Raw genomic sequence first — 17,359 nt, 5'->3', positions numbered from 1 at the left:
GTGTGTTCATCCCATTCTCATTTATGTTATAATTATTTGTGGCTAAGTTTTCACCACTCATTAGAGTGTAAACTTGAGCATACGGATAATATTTCTCATCTTTGTATCCTTAGTCCTAGAACACTGCACCACACAGACTAAGTGCTTAATAAATGTTCATTTAATCAAATTAGACATTTTGTTCAGTTCAATTGAACAAGCGTTTATTAAATGCTTATTATATTCCCAGTATTATGATAATTGCTATGGTACTTTAACAGGTCTAGATTTTAATTTTTGTAAATTTACTGAATTTCATAGTTAGAAGACTTCTCTAATAGATAATATTCACTTCTTGGAAGTAAACATGGTAGTTGTTTTGTGAGATTCTAATAACTTAAACTGGCAGTATAGATGTAGAAGAAGGAATAATGCAAATAAATAATTAGAATTGTTAGCAAATTCACAAAGGTTTTTGTACATTTCTTTTGTCAATGTGAATCATTACTTTAATGCTTTATTGCAAATTGGAGCACTTGAAAATCTTGGTGAAACTTATAATTGTAGTGTAGAAATTCAAACACTTAGCCATCTACTTATGGCCATTTAAAAGCCCTAATAAGGTTGTGCTTCCGATTTAAATAATAAAAACAATTGTAAGAATTAATAAATTAGTTCCTCTTACTGTATTGCAAGTGTATTTTTCATAGACTGACTCCTAGCTGCCACTACGAAGTGTAATGTCTGAAATATGAATAATAAATACATGAATTTTGGCTCTAGTATTAACTTCTGAGATATCAGTTTGCAGACTTTAAATGTCAGCTAATATGATTAGTTTGGATCAATCCTTAATTATTGAAGGTTTATTCTTTAGGATGTTTATGTTCTTTCCATGAGAATTTTAAACTATCAGAACTTGAAAACCAGTTGTACCACACTTAATTTTTTATATCATATTAATTAGCTTGTATTGCTTTAGGTTTTGCAGAGTGCTTTACATTTCTTAACTCATTTATATTGATATTACATATTAATTTGGGTTTTTTCATTCTGTCAGAACTTGTTTGAGGAAAGCCTCTCCCCGCCCTTCTCATTTTCTCATGAGTGGTATACTTTATGCTTCATAGCTCATCTATATAATAGTTGTTGATAGATATATGAAAGTAGGTCCACGGTTTGGTAATTGCTGATGCCTTCTCTGTTAGCTTTGTTTTAAAACAAAAGATATTTATATTTATTTGTCAAACAATTAGCAAACATTTATTAGGTACCTACTATGTGCTAGACACACAGTAGAGAGACAAAGAAAAAGATGAAAATCTCTTCTCATCTTAGGTGTTATTTTTCTTGTAGAATGTAAGTTCCTAAAATGAAGACACAGTTCCATTTTTGTCTTTGCCTTTCTATTCTCTAGCACATAGCAATGTGACAGGCTGACTTTCAGTAATTCATTGAGCATAAAACTTCATCTGTTACAATTCACATACACATTCATTCCTAGTTACCTCTTCTCTGGGGTGGCCAGCTTCTAATAAAACCTAGGTGGTCAGTAGGCATTCAAAACTTCTGTTTTCCTTTTGATAGACTACTTTGCAATTCCCCAAAAACACAGCAGTCCTTGTAGGTTCTGCTCTTGTAGGTAACACGAAAGGTCATTATCTGGCTTTGGTGCCTGTGGTGGTAAAAGCAAATCCTGCTGTGTGTCTTTGACTCCACTGAGTTAGTGGATGCTATGATAATTACTTTAACATGCATGATCTTATATAAACCTTCCCTGTAGCAAATTTTTATGGCTTAATATATTTTTCCATAATTCGTTACCATTTAGGTATTTATTCATGCCCTCACTGGATTGTAGAATTTAGATTATGAAACACCTTGGCAGTCATCATTCCAATCTCTCATTTTGCTGATGAGAAAGCTGAGATCGAGAGAGGTGAAGTGACTTTTATCTAGGCCTCAGTGGGGGTAGGATAGCAGATGGTTAGTGCTAAACACCAGACTCATATAATTTACACTTTTGGATTGGGCACATTGGATTTGTGTTCAGTTGAGCTGATCTTTGATATTTATATACCTCATAAAAAATGTTTTAGTTTGGTGCTGTAATTGTTGCCACAATCACCACTAAATTCGAAAGGAATTCATTGTATTTATAGCTAATAATGTTATACACTCAATGTTTGATATTATAAGTTTCAGTTAGTCTCCATTACCTCTGACTTTTTCGTCTGTAATGCTTTCCTCTCGCCACACCTTTTACACAAGCTCTCTCCCATATATTCCCTTCTCACTTTGTCCGCTCCTTAGAGCCCCTAGTTTCCTTCAAAGCTCAGTACCATCTTCTACCTGATGCCCCCAGTTGCTAGTCCCCTGCCTTTCTATTTCTCCCCTTATCTCTTGTATATGTTTTTTTAGAGATAAAGACTGGATAGCTGGATAGTGAATTCCCAGATGAGGAAACTCATCCACCAATACCTTCAGGGTGTTATCTTTTTGAAATTTATGATTTTATTTGCCTAGATCACAGTAAGGTTATTTTACATGCCAGGGTGACACAGGTCTTCTCAGCTTGAGCATCAACTTTTGAAACTCTGCATGATGTTGCCTCATATATTTTTATGTACATAGATACATACAGTCTTGTATATACATATATACCCACAAATACATAGATGTTATCTCCCTTTGAGGTCAAGAACTACTTTCATGTTTAGCTTTGTATCCCTAGTGTCTAGCTTTGTGTCTAGCATATACATGCTTCATAGTTGCTTGGGGATTGATTAGTGTGTTTAGGATTTTTAAAATGGAACCTCTTGCCAGTTCAAAATAAAAATTAAGTTATTCAGCTTTCCACACACACACACACACACACACACACACACACACACACACACACACACACACAACAGTGAAGAGGAAATATAAATCAGATGTCCAGACAACGCAAGGAGTGAATTGCTTCATGTATAAAAGAACAACAGCCATTTTCCTGGTGATAACTGGTCAGAGAAGATGAACAGAGGAAAGGTAAGCTTTCACTACCTATATCAAAAAAGTACTCCAAATCACTGATAAAAAGAGATGCAAATTAAAACAAGTTTCACTTCATACTTATCTGGCAAAGATGACGAGGAGATTGTAAAAGCTGGATGGACTTTGGGAAGATACACATACTCCTGTACTGTGGTTCAAATTGTGCAATGGGCCACTTCTTCTGGAAAACAATTTAGAATTCTGCCCTCGATGTTATTAAATTGTGAACATCTTTTGATTATATTTTTATCTTACTACTATGCTTGTTCCTCAAGCCATGCTTATTGGATAGAGTGCTGGCCCTGGAGTCAGGAAGACCTGAGTTCAAAACTGACCTCAGACACTTACAAGCTGTGTAGCCTGGGGCAAGTCACTTAAATCTCTGTTTGTTCAGTTTCCTCTTCTGTAAAATCTGGATTATAATAGCACCTGCCTCACAGGGTTGTTGTAAGGATTAGATGAGTTAATAATTGTAAAGTGCTTGATACATAGTAGGTACTTTATATATACAAACAATTATTATCCAAAAAAACCCTCTATCAGTACTTTTTGCAATAAGAAATAAAGATATATAGAAATTAATTTCCAGTGAGATATTTACTAGTAGCTAGAGTCGGAAGAGGGGATCATTATAGTCTTCTAAAGGAAGTGGCAATTGATATAAGCTTTGAAAGACTGGAAATTCTAAGAGGCACAGGTGAAGAGAAATTGGTTTCACAGACAGCCTATGTAGCAGCATGAAGAGGGAACTTAATAAGTGCTTAATAAATGTTTATTGAGTGAAATGATTGATTGTCTAGATTCATACTGTTATACGTGAAGAACTGTGAGTAAGCCAGTTTGACACCTCATGAAGGGAGGTTATCATTAAGATCTCCATTTAAACCCATATTACATTTTTCAGCCCCAACAGCTTTTTTAAAATAGTTGAAATTGCTTCAGTTCTATACTATGTTAATTTTGATTTTTGCTGTAACAAACTGATGGCCTGACTGTATATAGATAAGTGATTCAGAAATGACTCCCACATCAGTAACAGCCTTTTGTTTCCTGTGGGTTAAAAGTAATCAATTTTTCAGGGGGGTTATTTTGATGTTCATGATATCCAGCACCTATCTTAATTTCTTCTGGTATAAAATATCTATGATATATATAGGCAGGGAGGTTTCTGTATGTCCTTGTAGCAGTGGAAGAGATCAAGTAAAGTGTGCACCAAGAATTTTGTTATAACAAGGGACAGCTAAATATGACTTTAAAAATTGGTTGGAGGACAATTGACTTGTCTGGGTCCTACAGTGAGATTTGTAAAATCCTATGATTTATCTATCTTTATTCAAAGGCTTGTTGGCTGTCTGTTAAATATATTTGTGCATTTCTGTGACTAGTATTTTTTTTTATGTCTTACAGGTATGGTCTGAAACCCAATGACCAAATTTTGGCAGAGGAGAAACACAAAGAACTGTAAGTATATGATAGAACATTAGTACACTTGGCATTTTGTGCTTGTCTGTAATTGGTATCAACACACAAACTGATTTAATAATTATATATGGTGTTATCAATGCTAGATATAGATTTAATTCTGTTGGGAATGAATGTAGGTCATTCACTGGAAACAGTTAATTTAACCTTGAATTGGAAATAATTGCTCTCACTGATACATTGAAAAATAGCTATAGAATGTAGTTATATATTTAGTCATTCAGTGTAACAATGTGGATTGTCACATTAATTTGATTTCCTTTTTTCAGATAAAATGGAAAAATTGTCACTTTTAAAAATGTTGCTCTTTTTTGAACGACCACATTTTTTACCTTGCTTCCTTGTTCATAATTAATTTGCTAGTCTAATGGATTTGATGATGTGGAGAGTCAGTGTTGCATAGTGAATAGAGAGCTGTCTTTGGAGTCAGGAAGATCTGTGTTCAAGTTTGGACTGTAACACATATTGTGACTGACTAAAGTGTAACTCTGGTCAAATTATTTGCAGCTGGTGGCACAGTTGAGTGTGAACCTAGAGTCAGAAAGACCCAAGTTCAAATTTGGCCTCATACACTTAGCAGCTGTGGCAGGTTACTTCACTTTTGTCTTCCTTACTTTCCTCATCTGTGAAAGGAAAATAACAATGAATAATGCCTTCTTCTGAGGGTCATGTGAGGATCAAATAAGCAAATATGTAAAATACTTTGCAGACTTTAGAGCTCTATAGCAGTGTTTTTGTTGTTGTTACCATTAACCTCTTAGTGCCCAAGTAAGTGTCTAAGACTGTTAAATTGAAGAGCACGTACGTTGGAAGAGAGGATTTTTCACTAAGAGTTCTGTCTACTAATGAACTTATTAGTCTGGTTAAAAAATGCAAAAGATCACCGAGGATCACAGTTTCAGAGCTGGAAGGGACATTAGAGGTCATTGTGTGCAATCCTCTCATTTTTACAGATGAGCAGCTAAGGGACAGAGAGTTGAAGGGATTTGTCTGGAGTAACATAACTATTGCATAGGTAGGATAGCCACCATGTGCCATATCTATTACATGTTGATAAAGAGCTGTTGTTATATTTTTTAAAAGAATCATGATAAGAAGTTTTAAAGCAAGAATTTAAATTTCAATACAGTTTATTTAAGATCTTACATTTAACTTTTGTTAAATAGAATCATTGATCATGTTCTGAAATTTTCCTATGACAGTTTTAAAGATAATTGCTGATATTTAAAAGAAAGTTTCAACTGTCATGAGCTGAAGTTATAAAATGAAAAATATAACTGCTTGCCAGTAGCTGATATACAAAAGCCTATCTAGTTGCTTGAAGTGGGAATTGAACTAGTTTATCTCAGAGGACCTTTCTAACTGTAGGTCTCATTAGTTTATCATCTTTACTTTGCTTCTCTCCCAACTTTGATGTTGAGGTTCTCCTCATGTAAGAATAAATATAATTCAAGAATTGCCTAAAAAACAATTGGCCAAATGGAAAAAGATGTACAAAAATTCACTGATGAAAAAAACTTTTTTTTTTTTATTAATTTATTTAACTTTTAACATTCATTTTCACAAAATTTTGGGTTCCACATTTTCTCCCCTTTTGTCCCCTCCCCCCGCCCCAAAACACTGAGCGTTCTAATTGCCCCTGTCTGCCAATCTGCCCTCCCTCCCTCCCCACACCTTCCCTTTGGAAGGCAAGCAATTCAGTATAGGCCAGATCTGTGTAGTTTTGCAAATGACTTCCATAATAGTAGTGCTGTGTAAGAACTAATTATATTTCCCTCCATCCTATCCTGTCCCCCATTACTTCTGTTCTCTCTTTTGATCCTGACCCTTCCCATGAGTGTTGACCTCAAATTGCTCCCTCCTCCCCGTGCCCTCCCTTCCATCATCCCCCCCACCCTGCTTATCCCCTTATCCCCCACTTTCCTGTATTGTAAGATAGGTTTTCATACCAAAATGACTGTGCATTTTATTCCTTCCTTTAGTGGAATGTGATGGGAGTAAACTTCATGTTTTTCTCTCACCTCCCCTCTTTTTCCCTCCACTAATGAGTCTTTTGCTTGCCTCTTTTATGAGAGATAATTTGCCCCATTCAATTTCTCCCTTTCTCCTCCCAATATATTTCTCTCTCACTGCTTGATTTCATTTTTTTTTTTTTAAGATATGATCCCTTCCTCTTCAGTTCACTCTGTGCACTCTGTCTCTATGTGTGTGTGTGTTATCCCACCCTGTACCCAGATGCTGAATAGTTTCAAGAGTTACAAATATTGTCTTTCCATGTAGGAATGTAAACAGTTCAACTTTTGTAAAGTCCCTTATGACTTCTCTTTGCTATTTACTTTTTCATGCTTCTCTTCATTCTTGTGTTTGAAAGTCAGATTTTCTTTTCAGCTCTGGTCTTTTCATCAAGAATGCTTGAAAGTCCTCTATTTCATTGAAAGACCAATTTTTCCCCTGAAGTATTATATTCAGTTTTGCTGGGTAGGTGATTCTTGGTTTTAGTCCTAGTTCCTTTGACTTCTTGAATATCCTATTCCACGTCCCTTCGATCCCTTATTGTGGAAGCTGCTAGATCTTGTGTTATACTGATTGTATTTCCACAATACTTGAATTGTTTCTTTCTAGCTGCTTGCAATATTTTCTCCTTGACCTGGGAACTCTGGAATTTGGCCACAATGTTCCTAGGAGTTTCTCTTTTTGGATCTCTTTTAGGCGGTGACCTGTGGATTCCTTGAATATTTATTTTGCCCTCTGGTTCTAGAATCTCAGGGCAGTTTTCCTTGATAATTTCATGAAAGATGATGTCTAGGCTCTTTTTTTGGTCCTGGCTTTCAGGTAGGCCCATAATTTTTAAATTGTCTCTCCTAGATCTATTCTCCAGGTCAGTTGTTTTTCCAATGAGATATTTCACATTATCTTCCATTTTTTCATTCTTTTGGTTTTGTTTTGTGATTTCTTGCTTTCTCATAAAGTCATTAGCCTCCATCTGTTCCATTCTAATTTTGAAAGAATTATTTTCTTCAGTGAGCTTTTGAATCTCCTTTTCCATCTGGCTAATTCTGCTTTTGAAAGCATTCTTCTCCTCATTGGCTTCTTGAACCTCTTTTGCCAATTGAGTTAGCCTATTTTTCAAGGTGTTATTTTCTTCAGCATTTTTTTGGGTCTCCTTTAGCAGGGAGCTGATCTGCTGTTCATGCTTTGACTGCACGTCTCTCATTTCTCTTCCCAGCTTTTCTTCCACCTCTCTAACTTGATTTTCTATGAGCCCTTCTATGGCCTGAGCCCATTGAGTGGGCTGGGATATAGAGGCCTTGACTTCTGTGTCTTTGCCTGATGGTAAGCATTATTCTTCCTTATCAGAAAGGAAGGGAGGAAATGCCTGTTCCCCAAGAAAGTAACCTTCTATAGTCTTATTTCTTTTCCCTTTTCTGGGCATTTTCCCAGCCAGTGATTTGACTTCTGAATATTCTCTTCACACCCACTTTGCCTCGGGATCCTCCCAGCCAGCCAGCGCTTGGGGTTTGAGATTCAAATGCTGCTTGCCAGCCTCAGGGCTTTTGGTGGGGGCAGGGCTGCTATTCAGTGTGTGATTAAGTTCAGGTGCTCAGGTTGGGGCAGGGCCGCCTCACGGGCTCAGTTCCCTCAGAGGGTTTATGCAGAGACCTTCACCAATGGATCCGGGCTCCTGCCTGCTTGGGGAGCCCCTGTCTGCTCCCTCCGCTGTTGCCTCCCAAGGGGGCCTGAGTTATGGGGGCACCCCACTCCCCTCTCGACCCGCCAAAGAGACCCTCTCACCGACCCCTGTCACCTGTGGGTGGAGGGACCCACGTGGCTGCTGGAGATTCCGTCTCTGAAGCCTGCTCGGATCTTTTCCTCTTGGTGCCGCGGCCGCGGCAGGGCTGTACTCAGCTCCCAGTCCCGGCTCCCATTCCCGGCGCCCAGTCCGCGGCGCGAAAGACCTTTTGCGAGAGGTTTGCAGGTCTCTCTGGAACAGAAATCTCCCTCGCTCCAATGTTCTGTGGCCTCTGGGTGCAGAATTCACCGTGAGTTACTTTTTTGTAGATGTTCTATGGGTTGTGGGTTCGGAGCTATGTGTATGTGCGTCTTTCTACTCCGCCATCTTGGCTCCGCCCTGGAAAAAACTTCTTAAAAAACAGAATTAGTCAAATGAAAAAGAAGGTATTGAAGAAAATATTCCTTAAAAATTAGAATTTGAAAAGTAGGAACTAATGTCGCCATGAGACATCAAGAAACAATAAAATGAAATCAAAAGAATGAATATATCTCATTGGAAAAACAACTACCATGGAAAGTGGAACCAGAAGAGATAATTTAAGAATTTTCAGACTGTCTGAAAGCCATGATCAAAGAGAGCCTCGACATCATCTTTCAAGAAATTGTCAAGAAAAACTGCCTTGCTATCCCAGAACCAGAGGATAAAATAGCAATTGAAAGAATCCACTGATCACCTCCTTGAAAGAGATCACAAAATGAAAACTTCCAGGAATGTTATAGCCAAATTCCAGAGCTCCTAGGTCAAGGAGAAAATATTCAGATACTGTGGAAGCACAATCAAGATAACACAAGATTTAGTAGCTTCTACAATAAGGGATTGTAGGGCTTGGAATATTGATAAATGGTCATAGGATACAAATAGGCAGTTTTCAGATGAAATCAAAGCTGTCTGTAGTCATATGAAAAAAATATTCTGAATTACTATTGATTAGAGAAAGACAAATTAAAAAACTCCTGAGGTACTACCTTACTTCTATCAGATTGACTAATATGACAGAAAAGGAAAATGACAGATATTGGGGGAGATGTGAGAAAACTGGGGCACTAAAGCACTGTTGGTGGAGTTGTGAACTGATCCATCCATTCTGGAGAGCAATTTGGAACTATGCCTGAAGGGCTATAAAATTGTGCATACACTTTGACCCAGCAATACCACTACTAGGTCTGTATCCCAAAGAGTTTTGTGTTTTTTTTTTAAAGGAAAACTACCTATTTGTACAAAAGTATTTATAGCAGTTCTTTTTGTGATAGCCAAGAATTATTTAGAGGATGTTTATCAATTAGGGAATGGATGAACAAGTCATATATGACTGATGGAATTCTATTGTGCTTTAAGAAATGATGAGAAGGATGCTTTCAGAGAAACCTGGAGGAACTTACATGAACTGATATAAAGTGAGGTCATCTGATGCTGAATGAACAGAACCGGGAAATCATTGTACGTACTAACAGCAACACTGTAAGATGATCAAATATGAATGACTTAGCTACTCTCAGCAGTGCAGTAATCCAAGACAGTTCCTAAGGATTCATGATGAAAAATGCTATTCACCTCTAGAGAAAGAACTGATGGAGTCCGAAAGCAGAGTGAAGCATATTTTAAACTTTTTTTTGTGGTTTTCTTTGAGGAGGGGGTTGGTTGTATTTTCTTTCACAATTTTCTTTGACTAATATAAAAATATATTTTGCATGACCGTACATTTATTAACCTATATGAAATCTCTTGCATTCTTTGGGTGGGGAGTAGGGAAGAGAGGGAGGAAGGGAATTTGGAACTCAATTTTTTAAAAATAAATGTTAAAAATCTTTTTATATGTAATTCCAAAAAATTTTCTCTTAAAAAGAATATTTCTCTCTTCCCCCTTTTTCTGGCCTGTTTATCTTCTTGTCAAGATGGAAAAAGAAAATCATTGGTATATGATAGAGAAAGCTTTTTTTTTATGCCTTTTTAGAACTAGAGGTACTGTGTAAGGTTATCTGTTTGCCTTTGGGAAAGGCCAAGTTTAAATAAGATTTGTCTCACTTGTAATGATTACAAAAAGTAAATTTCACACCCATACTTCGGAGCTTATTATAATCTCTCCTCAGTTAGAAATCTTTTTGCAGATATAGTTTAAATCTGTTCTTTAGATGGAAAATGGCAAGCAGCCCATTTTTTATGGCACAGTTCTTGAGCTAATTCAAGGCCGTTATTATTGTCTTGGCCAGTTTGCCTTCTCTCACAGCTCTAGTTTTATTTGGCCTTTCTTGTAGCTCTTTTTTTTCAACATTGCTCTTTCCCAAATGACTTCTAGGTTTGGTTCTTATGTTGAAGAAGCCCTAACTAAATACAACCCTATGTGTAGATACTTCAGTGGGTCTGTCATTCGATTGATGTGGATCCTCCCTCCAATAGTAGATAGAAATCCATTCATGCTTTTTCATGTATGTGACTTGGGTCCACAGTGGATTTTTCTAGAATCCCGGAGCCTTTCCTTTAGATCTTGTGACATTTCCTGGATCCTAATAGAGCATGAAGGTTGTGCACCAGTTACTCTTAATTTTTGTTATGTATCTATATCTGTATCTATATGTAGTTACAGACCTTTCAATAAATAATTAACCAATAGTACAGTTATTTAATGGTTCTGAAATGTTCATTTAGTTTTTATGCATTCTAGTGCACTTTGCATTTTTACATGTCAGCTTTTTTACACTGCTGACTCATTGCCAGATCTTGAGCTCTTTTGATCCGTAGATATTTGTTATACTTATGCCCGTTCTTTAGCAAATCCTTTAGTGTCCTTCAGATTCAGTATTAGTCCATTCTCTTCACTTCCCTTTTGCTCTAAGTCACCACATACACTATTTGGCTCCTATCATCTTATTGACCCCTTGTATTTGATCTTAATGCAGATTCTTATTACTTTGTTCACATTTCACATAAAAGGATCATAAATCCAAAGCTAGAAAGTGCCTCAGGCCATCTAGTCCAACTTTTTTATTTTATAGATGAAGAAACTGAGGCCCAAGGTTAAATCACTTGTCCACTGTTACATGGGCAGGGTTAATAGTCAGCATTTGGACCCAGGTCCTTTTTTCTCAGAGCCAGTGCTTTTACATTATTATTGTTGTTATACTGTAGACTTTTAGCCTAGTTTTTGGTGTTCACTTGGGTTCCAGATGTGTAATTAGTGATTCAACAAGTATTAAGTGCCTATGGTTTACCAGGCACTCTGCTTAGGTGTTGAGGATACAAAGAATGAAACAACCTCTGTAAGTGAGGGGCTTACATTCTAATAGGGGAGACAGTAAATACATATATCAACACATATAGCATAAACATAAAGTGAGTAAATATAAATATATAGTGAAAACAGTTAAAACAAGGTAGTTTTGGAGAAGGGCAATGAGGGGCTCAGGAAAGGCTTCATGATGAATAAGGTGCACTTACTGGATACACTTTACTGAACTTCACAGTCTTCTGAATTCTTTTAAATACATCATATTCTCTTGGTATGATTCTAGTCTTGCAGACATTACCTGTATGAGTTCGGGCAGTTGTTTCAGCTTCCTTGTTTGTAAAATGCGGGGTTTGTAAGAGGTGATTGATAAGGTCCCTTTCATATCTTTGGAGTATAGGGTTTAAAGGCAGGTGCAAATTTAGCTGATATAAAGCATGAGCCATGACCGATTACTTTGATCCCATTTAGTTTCTTCTTTAAAAGAGTTGTTGCTTAGCCATACGATAATACGTACCTTATCCCTGCTAATCATTGTCCAAATGTGTTTTCATTAATTGTAGTGGGGGGTATTTCGATAATGTTCACCAAACTTCTCTCAGTCCTTAGGAAAATAATTCAAGGTATGCATCCCAGTGGTTGAGCATTGCTTCCCACTAAATTGCCATCACGGATCAGTAATATATACCGGGGGTATTGCATTGAGTGTAATAAATGTTTGTCAACTTGAACATAGATCATAGAGCTAGAGCTGGGAGGTACCTTAGAGAAAAGGAAGTCAAAACCCAAGTAAGGGGGGCGGAGCCAAGATGGCGGAGTAGAAAGACGCACATACACATAGCTCCGAACCCACAACCCACAGAACAGCTAGAGGGGACCAACTCACAGTGAATTCTGCACCCAGAGGTCACGGAATATTGGAGCGAGGGAGATTTCTGTTCCGGAGAGACCTGCAAACCTCTCGCGGGGGGTCCTTCGCGCTGTGGACTGAGCGCCTGGACTGGGAGCTGAGTACAGCCCTGCAGCGGCCGCGACACCGTGAGGAAAAGATCCGAGCGGGCTACGGGGACGGGATCTCCAGCGGCCACGTGGGTCCCTCCACCCTCAGAGGGACCTGCAAACCTCTCGCAAAAGGTCCGTCGCGCTGCAGACGTGGAGCCCAGCCCTGCGGCGGCCGCGGCTCCGAGAGGTAGATCCGAGCAGGCTTCAGAGATGGGATCTCCAGTGGCCGCACAAGCCCCCCCACCCACAAGTGACGAGAGTCGGTGAGAGAGTCTCTTTGGCGGGTCGAGAGGGGAATGGGGTGCCCCCATGGCTCGGGCCCCCCCAGGAGATAGAAGCTGAGAGGTGGCTGCAGACAGGGGCTCCCCAAGCGGGCGGGAGCCTGGATCCATTGTGGAAGGTCTGTGCATAAACCCCCTGAGAGAACTGAGCCTGAGAGGCAGCCCTGCCCCGACCTGACCATCTGAACTTAATTCTCACACTGAATAGCAGCCCTGCCCCTGCCAAAAGCCCTAAGGCGGGAAGCAGCATTTGAATCTCAGTCCCCAAACGCTGGCTGGGAGGACCAGGAGGCGAGGTGGGAGTGAGGAGAATATTCAGAGGTCAAGCCACTGTCTGGGGAGAATGCCAAGAAAAGGGAAAAGAAATAAAACTATTGAAGGGTACTTTCTCGGAGAAAAGACACTTCCTCCCTTCCTTTCTGATGAGGAAGAACAATGCTTACCATCAGGCAAAGACACAGAAATCAAGGATTCTGTGTCCCAGCCCACCCAATGGGCTCAGGCCATGGAAGAGCTCAAAAAGAATTTTGAAAATCAAGTTAGAGAGGTGGAGGAAAAACTGGGAAGAGAAATGAGAGGGATGAAAGAGAAGCATGAAAAGCAGATCAGCTCCCTGCTAAAGGAGAACCAAAAAAATGTTGAAGAAATTAACACCTTGAAAACTAGCCTAACTCAATTGGCAAAAGAGGTTCAAAAGGCCAATGAGGAGAAGAATGCTTTCAAAAACAGAATTAGCCAAGTGGAAAAGGAGATTCAAAAGCTCACTGAAGAAAATAGATCTTTCAAAACTGGAATGGCACAGATGGACGCTAAGGACTTTATGAGAAAGAAAGATATCACAGAACATAGCGAGAAGATTGGAAAAATGGAAGATAATGTGAAATATCTTATTGGAAAAACAACTGACCTGGAAAATAGAATCAGGAGAGACAATGTAAAAATTCTGGGACTACCTGAAAACCATGATCAAAAGAAGAGCCTAGACATCATCTTCCATGAAATTATCAAGGAAAACTGCCCTGAGATTCTAGAACCAGAGGGCACAATAAATATTCAAGGAATCCGCAGAACACCGCATGAAAGAGATCCAAAAAGAGAAACTCCTAGGAACATTGTGGCCAAATTCCAGAATTCCCAGGTGAAAGAGAAAATATTGCAAGCAGCTAGAAAGAAACAATTCAAGTATTGTGGAAATACAATCAGGATAACACAAGATCTAGCAGCCTCTACATTAAGGGATAGAAGGGAATGGAATAGGATATTCCAGAAGTCAAAGGAACTAGGACTAAAACCAAGAATCACCTACCCAGCAAAACTGAGTATAATACTTCAGGAGAAAAAATGGTCTTTCAATGAAATAGAGGATTTTCAAATTTTCTTGATGAAAAGACCAGAGCTGGAAAGAAAATTTGACTTTCTAACACAAGAATGAAGAGAACCATGAAAAGGTGAACAGCAAAGAGAAGTCATAAGGGACTTACTAAAGTTGAACTGTTTACATTCCTACATGGAAAGACAATATTTGGAACTCTTGGAACATTTCAGTATCTGGGTACTGGGTGGGAGTACACACACACACACATGCACACACGCACACATACATAGAGACAGTGCACAGAGTGAATTGAAGAGGATGGGATCATATCTTAAAAAAAAAAATGAAATCAAGCAGTGAGAGAGAAATATTGGGAGGAGAAAGGGAGAAGTTGAATGGGGCAAATTATCTCTCATAAAAGAGGCAAGCAAAAGACTTATTAGTGGAGAGATAAAGAGGGGAGGCAAGAGAAAAACATGAGGTCTATCTCATCACATTCCACTAAAGGAAAGAATAAAATACACACTCGTTTTGATAGGAAAACCTATCTCATAATATAGGAGAGTGGGGGACCGGGGCACAAGCAGGGTAGGGGGGAGGATGGAGGGGAGGGCATGATGAGGAGAATGCAATCCGAGGTCGACACTCATGGAGAGGGAAAGGATCATAAGAGAATAGAAGTAATGGGGGACAGGATAGGATGGAGGGAAATATAGTTAGTCCTATACAACACAACTAGTATGGAAATCATTTGCAAAACTACACAGATTTGGCCTATATTGAATTGCTTGTCTTCCAAGGGGAAGGGGTGGAGAGGGAGGGAGCTAAAGAAGTTGGAACTCAAAGTGTTAGGATCAACTGTAATGTTCTTACCACTAGGAAATAAGAAATACAGGTAAAGGGGTAAAGAAAGCTATCGGGCCCTACAGGACAAAAGAGAAGATGGAGACAAGGGCAGGGAGGGAGGATAAAAGAGAGAGCAGATAGGTCACAGGGGCAATTAGAATGCTTGGTGTTTGGGGGGGGGGAGGGGATAAAAGGGGAGAAAATTTGTAACCCAAAATAAATGTTAAAAAAACAAACAAACAAACAAAAAAACCCAAGTAAGTTAGGTGACTTGTCCAGTGTCATACTGGTAGTAGAATGGTAGAGTATGAATATGAACCCAGGTCCTCTGAGTGCCCTTTCTATTACCAAAAGTTACATGGCATGAAGCCATATGGCAATATGACATCAGAAAGGTTTCCCTGATCAGAGAATGTTTTTAACTAGATTCTCTTATGTATGTCATTCCTTCAGGTGCTACTTCAGACATAACAAATTGACTTACTTATTTTATTTTATTTAAACAGAGCTTGTTGGTCGATGCTGGAATTGAGAACCATGTTATTTGATTGTTCGTTTAAGGGCCTGGGAACTTTTGAGTCCTGAAATACAATAATATTTTGTATTGAAAGGTCTTTTCAATGTTTATGTATTTTCCAAGGAACATAGTTTCTTTGAATATGTGAAAAGGAAAAGTGCCACATAACCGATTTATTTTGAAATATTTTTTATTTTCTGTAACAAAATAATCTTGAAATCTCAAAAAAAAAGTTAATAGCAATTTAACATTATACAAGATGAGATTTTTTTTTTTTTTTTACAATTCTGAAACATTTTTTTTTTAAAGTTTTGAGTTCCAAATTCCATCCCTCTCTCTCCCCCTTTCTCCCTTCCCCCTCCTTGACACAGTAAGCAATCAGATATAAGTTATACAGGTGCAATAATGTAAAACATTTCCATATTACTCATTTTGTACAAGACGACTCGAATAAAAGAGAAAAAAATGAAAGAAAAAAAGTGAAAAATAGCATACTTCAACCTGTGTTCAATCAATATCAGTTCTTTCTCTGAAGGCAGAGAGTGTACTTCATCATTAGTCCTTTGAGATTGTCTTGGAACATTATATTGCTGAGAACAGTTCTTCATCAAACAATATTGCTGTTGTTATGTACAACATTCTTCTGGTTCTGTTCACCTGACTATGCATCAGTTTATGTAAGTCTTTGCAAGTTTTTCTTAAATCACTTGTTTGTCATTTCTTATAGCACAATAATATTTCATTACAATCATATACCACAGCTTGTTTAGACATTCCTCAGTTGATGGGCATCCCTTTAATTTCCAATTCTTAGCCACCACAAAAAGAGCTGCTATAAATATTTTTGTACAAAAAATCCTTTTCCCTTTTTTTGGATGTCCTTGGGATCTAGACTTAGTCGTCGTGTTGCTGGATCAAAGGATATGCGCAGTTTTATAGCCCTTTGGGCATAGTTATAAATTATTCTCTGCAATGGTTATCCCAGTTAACAGCTCTACCAACAGTGTATTAGATCCCCATTATTCCACATCCCTTTCAGTGTTTGTCATATTGGCTGATCTGGTGGTGCCTCTAAAGTGTTTAAATTTGCCTTTTTCTCATCACTAGTTATTTGGAGCATTTTTTTCATATGACTATAGATAACTTTTATTTCTTCTGCTGAAAACTGCTTGTTCTTATCATGGCCATTTAATAAGAGATTTTCAACCTCCTAAAAATACTTGGTAATAAGTTGTATTAGTGAACACAATGTGGTTGTCTTAAGGGTAGGTCCAGTTATTCTTTTGGAAACTATTATAAAATGTGTGTACACAACTTTTTAAAAAATGTTTATTTAAGATGAACATGCCACCTTTTTACAGAACTGGCGCTCATGGGACGAATGTCGTGTCTGTTGTGTTGTTACTTCCCACATTTTGGCATCAGTTCAGAATTTGCTCAACCCCTTTGACAGTTGATTCTCTTTCTTGTGGTTTGCTGCCCACATCCTGAAAAAAAGCTTTGGTAGGATATGTCAGAGTGAAAGCAGAGTATCCACTGTTGTACTGCAGCTCCACAGATGTCTGGTTTTAATTTTTAGCAGACATCTTAAAGAGAAGATTTTGAAACATTGCCTAGTATTGATCTTTTCCTTCAAATGACATGCTTCAGATATTTCTTTATTCCTCTCATATCACAACAGTAGAGACCTAATCTAGCTTTAGAAACTGTCAACAAATGAACTATTTATATGCTATGTTCATTACATCAGAGATTGTATATTAAGTATAACTTCTCAAATGAGACTTTGTTTACTAAAGAGAATAGCTGTTTTACTCTGGTAATAACAATAATAGTTAACAGTAAATAGCAGCTACTGTGTTCAAGGCCCTGTGCTAAGCATTTT

The 17,359-nt window shown here is 38.1% G+C and overlaps 1 protein-coding gene across 11 annotated transcripts in view; it reads left to right on the top strand.

Moving 5' to 3' along the window:
• Window positions 1-17,359, top strand: part of ADK (adenosine kinase) — a 634,537-nt gene that overhangs the window by 83,939 nt on the left and 533,239 nt on the right. For all 11 annotated transcript variants that reach the window (XM_072628114.1, XM_072628109.1, XM_072628112.1 and 8 more), the window contains one exon: window positions 4,426-4,479. In XM_072628114.1, coding sequence (XP_072484215.1) covers window positions 4,426-4,479 — 54 coding nt within the window. The remainder of the gene's footprint in view (window positions 1-4,425; window positions 4,480-17,359) is intronic.

The sequence above is a fragment of the Notamacropus eugenii genome, chromosome 1, assembly GCF_028372415.1.
Source record: "Notamacropus eugenii isolate mMacEug1 chromosome 1, mMacEug1.pri_v2, whole genome shotgun sequence".
Taxonomy (NCBI): Eukaryota; Metazoa; Chordata; class Mammalia; order Diprotodontia; family Macropodidae; genus Notamacropus; species Notamacropus eugenii.
The sequence above is the reverse complement of the archived record's forward strand: the minus strand, read 5'-3'. Positions and strand labels throughout refer to the sequence as shown.